At 52.9% G+C, this 4073-nt stretch overlaps 1 protein-coding gene across 1 annotated transcript in view; it reads right to left on the minus strand.

Annotated features, from left to right (window-relative positions):
* PTGES (prostaglandin E synthase) overlaps positions 1 to 2815 on the minus strand; it is a 4642-nt gene extending 1827 nt beyond the window's left edge. Inside the window, exons 1-2 of the mRNA XM_010158738.1 lie at positions 2708 to 2815; positions 1190 to 1272 (exon numbers count right to left, since the gene is read on the minus strand). Coding sequence (XP_010157040.1) covers positions 1190 to 1272; positions 2708 to 2815 — 191 coding nt within the window. The remainder of the gene's footprint in view (positions 1 to 1189; positions 1273 to 2707) is intronic.
* Positions 2816 to 4073: the final 1258 nt, after the last annotated feature.

The raw sequence follows: 4073 nt of genomic DNA on the forward strand, positions 1-4073 counted from the left end.
GCAGGGCTGGCAAACGGAATAATGAGGAGGAGAAAGGAAAGAAATTGTCATTCCAGGGCCAAGACGCAGCCGGGGGCCTCTCTAAGAAGCGAGGGGGAAACCTCCTGCAGCCGCTTGCTCTCCCCTGCTGTGCCCCTGCCCTGCACAGACCCCGGCAGCCCCGCTGTGGCTCTGCTCCCATCCCAATAACGCCTGAGAGGAAAACCCACCACCCTTGTCCAGGGAAACACCTCGGGTTTAATTTGTCCTCCCCAGGGCTGTGAGCAGATCAGCAGGGACGAACCTCGAGTCCTTTAACTGCACAAGTCAGATCCCAGACTTCCCCGGGTCTTTGCTGTGGCTCTGGTTATTTATTTTTATGGAAATTTGTCTTTTCTGGCTAATCAAAACAGGTTTATGATTATTATTACTACTATTATATTCTTTTTCCTAACAAGGAAACAGCTTGTTTGCCATCCTCCCACTGGAAGCCCAGGAATGATGTGGTGCTGGATGTTTTTAAAAGCAAATCTTGCAGGCAGTGAGAAGTGAGCGGTGTGGTGTGTCCCCTCACCTGTGGCAGAGCTGGCGGCCGAGGGCTCAGTGACAGCAGGGCACAGCTCCAGCCCCTTTCCTGCACGTCGCCAGCCCACGCATATGATCCAGCCCAAAACTTGGGCACCTCCTGGGTAAGAGGGGGTGGCAAAGCAAGACCGGGGCTGAATAACGTGATACAAGGTTTGTCCAGTTAGGGACACAAAAAAATATTGCCACCATATCCAGCCTCTTTGCAGATGCCCAGTGGGTCAGGATACAGCACAGGGACCAGACACAGTGCCCTGTCCATGCTTCGCAGGGATCTGGGGGGATTCGGGGTCCTGTAGGAGCAGGACACGAGGAGTCTTTGGGTGTGGGTATGGGACAAGCCCTCAGGGACTTGGGGACTTTGAGCATCTAGGAATTAATTGTGTCAGAGTCAGACCCCAAAACTTGGATCCTTCCATGTGTCCTTGCTCCAGTGCACACCATGCACCCATTAAAGATTAAGCTGCCCTGGCCTGCAGGGTCCCACAGCCGAGCTCCAGGCATTTAACCCAGGTAGGTAATTACTTAATTAATGAGCCCTTTAGCTTCCCACTGCCTCCTTGCCAGCAGCTGCCAGGGGATCACCCCACAGCGCAGGGGAACGCCGGCACCCGCGCGTACTCGCCTGCGGCACCGCTCCACATCGGGGTCCTCGCGGTAGTACTGCAGCCCCCCGTTGCGCAGCGCGTCCTCCGGGTTTGCAAACGCCTGCAAGAGAGGTTCCCCGTGATATACGTGCTTACAGTGCTTTCAGAACTTCACAGGTAAAAGCTTTGCCCCTCGTTTTTAAGGCCTGTGGGGATTTCTTCCTGCCCCAGTTTCTCGCCACCCTTCACAAACACAAAAGCAGCTGCAATTCCATGTGCACAGTCCTGGGTTAAACCCTGCGCCTCCTGAGGGATTTTCCTTGTCCTCTGAAAAACCCAACTCTGCCCACTGGGCAGGTCCCAAACCGGGGGGTTCAAGGAAGCTCCAGCCTCATCCCAATCCACTTCTCCCCACGAAACCCATTTAAAGGAGACTTTGCCAACCGTCACATGAGATCACTGCTGGCGCAGAGCTTGCAGACACCAACGCAGCATCCAAAACCGGGACTGACAGATTCGTTCACCCTACCAAGAGAGAATATTCCCTGGCTGGCTTTTTGGCAGTGATACCACGTGAATGAAACTAGCCCTGGGGAAATCAGATCCTACACTAATAAACTTCCAAATTAAAATGATTTATACGAGCTCCCCACCTATGCTCAGAAGCTGTTCTTCAGGGTCTTGGTTACAGGTGACAGATCCACTTTGCAGCCTGGAAAGGATCCTGGTGCTTTTTAAAACCATGTTAAGAAACCCAGCCTGTCCCAGGGCTGGAGCATCATTTAGAAACACAAGGGGAGAAGCCAAAGCACCCATTACAGTGATGCTGCCACACAGGAATATCTATCTGTGTGTTTTATCTGAGAGCAGAAATCTCTCCCTCCCACTCCACTTATGTAGTCAGAAAATCCTCAAACACTGTAAACCAGATTTTACAGGCAGCTGCAGTTTGCCATGGGTTCAGTTTGGGTTGCAGGTGATAAAAGGTCTGGTTAACCCCCATCTCCTGACAGCAGCTAGAGCTCCTGGTCCTCCTTGTATTTCCCCCACTGTCCAAGAACCATTTGATCCAGCTATTGTTTTAATTCTCCTAGACTTTCTCCTCTCCTGGAGCATTCGCACAGCCTCTGACAGCACAAAAGCTTTCTGCCACATTGCAAGAAAAAAAGACCATTGCAATAATTTGCCCTTAAATCTTTTTTTTTTCTCCCTCCTTTTCTTCTAGACATGGCAAATTAACTATAAACGGTCTCTTTCCAGAAGCAGCTCACCTGTGTAACATTTTAGATCTGAAATTACTATTTAGATTAGGATTCAGAAGTTATAAACCTCAAACTACAGCTGGTAAAAACAAACAAAAACAGCCAAAGGGAAGGGACATATTTATCTGCTGCAACTATGAAACAAGTTTTGCTTTCGACTTAAGCCAAAGAAAACGCAGCTTTCTTCAGGAAAACTTTGTTGGCCTTTACAGGAATAAAAGAAGAAAGAAAAAACACAGAAACCTAAGGAAAAAGCCAGAAAGGAAGAAAAAGGTAAAGGAAATTGGAACTTACCTTCTTTCTGAGCCTCACTTGTCCCGTAATGATGGCAACAGCATACATTTTTAAAATCAAGATTGTGCTGTAGAACGTAAATGACATAAACACTGAGTTTTCCATCATTTTGGGGGAAGGTGCCACTCGGTCGCCTGCAGCGCTGACGCCAGCAGAGATCTTGCCTGGGCTGCGAGAGGGCTCTGCGGGAGAGGGGCAGGAACAGCCCGGGTTAGAGACAACACAAGTCACCACTGCTTCTTCGGCGAGAGCCCGCAGACCCTTTGGGGCTGTTCAGGAGTCAGAGGTGCTGGTGAGCGAACCCCAGTTGGCATGCAGAGCTGCCCACGTTGCGCCCTGTCCCAGGCTGCTGCTCCTCACTGCCTGCCGCCTCCGGCTCTGCGAGGATGCGATGCTCGAGCTGGGATACAGCCCACTTGACCGTGCGGGCCACAGCAAGGCTCAGCCTGGCCACAGCTCGACCTCCTGCCTAAATCAGCCCACGATAATCCCCCTGTCCCACCTCCCCTCCTGCCCAGAGGGACGGAGCTGCACAGAGCATCCCTCGCCCAGCCAGGCACGGCTCGCCCACGGACACGAGCTCATCAGCCCTAGGAAGAAGGAGGAGTCAGGAGGAAGATAGGTACCTACCTCAGCGCATCCAGCCCTGTGCTCCTGTGCTCCCTGCGTCCCGGATCCCACAGCCCACCCTTCCGTGGCAGCGCTCCCAGTACTCCCCAGTCCCGCCCAGTGTGGGCTGAGTGCTCCAGTGGCAGAGCCACCCGGCCCTTCCCTATACACCTACCTGCCGAGGGATAGGGCAGAGCCCCACCAGCACCCATCACCCGGGCGCCTGGGCTGCCCCTGCACCCCCCGGCTGGGAGGGGAGCTCCCAGAGAGACCAGTCTGGAAGCACAACCAGGCAAGTCGCCGACCACAAAGCCCCAAATCTGCAAACAGAAATACACACCAGCCTGCCCAGCCCCGGACAGCTCGTCCTGGTTTTCTCCGAGCGGGTGAATCAGGGTAGTCGGGTGCGATTTTATCCTCAGCCTCAGAAAGTGGTATTTGAATTTGGAGCTGGCTTTCCCCAGCCATCAAACACTGGGGAAGAAGGAGTGGGATCTAAGCGTCTGCAGGCAGCTGGGCTGCTCTTCCAATGCAAACCTTTAACTCCTTCTTCCCCAGCACCGGCCCCAGTGCTGGCAGCAGCAAACCTCCCGCGGGCCAGCGGCTGGGAGCAGATTGGAGTTCTCCAAGTTTATTAACGTTGGAAGGCTGGATTTGGGGTTCGTGTAGTTTACACAGGGAAAGAAACCAAAACACCTTATTTCAGGCAAATGGAAACCATCAGAGACTGAGTGGAAAATGAGTGCTTTGAGGATGT

Source organism: Eurypyga helias, unplaced genomic scaffold (assembly GCF_000690775.1).
Source record: "Eurypyga helias isolate BGI_N326 unplaced genomic scaffold, ASM69077v1 scaffold32390, whole genome shotgun sequence".
Lineage (NCBI taxonomy): Eukaryota > Metazoa > Chordata > Aves > Eurypygiformes > Eurypygidae > Eurypyga > Eurypyga helias.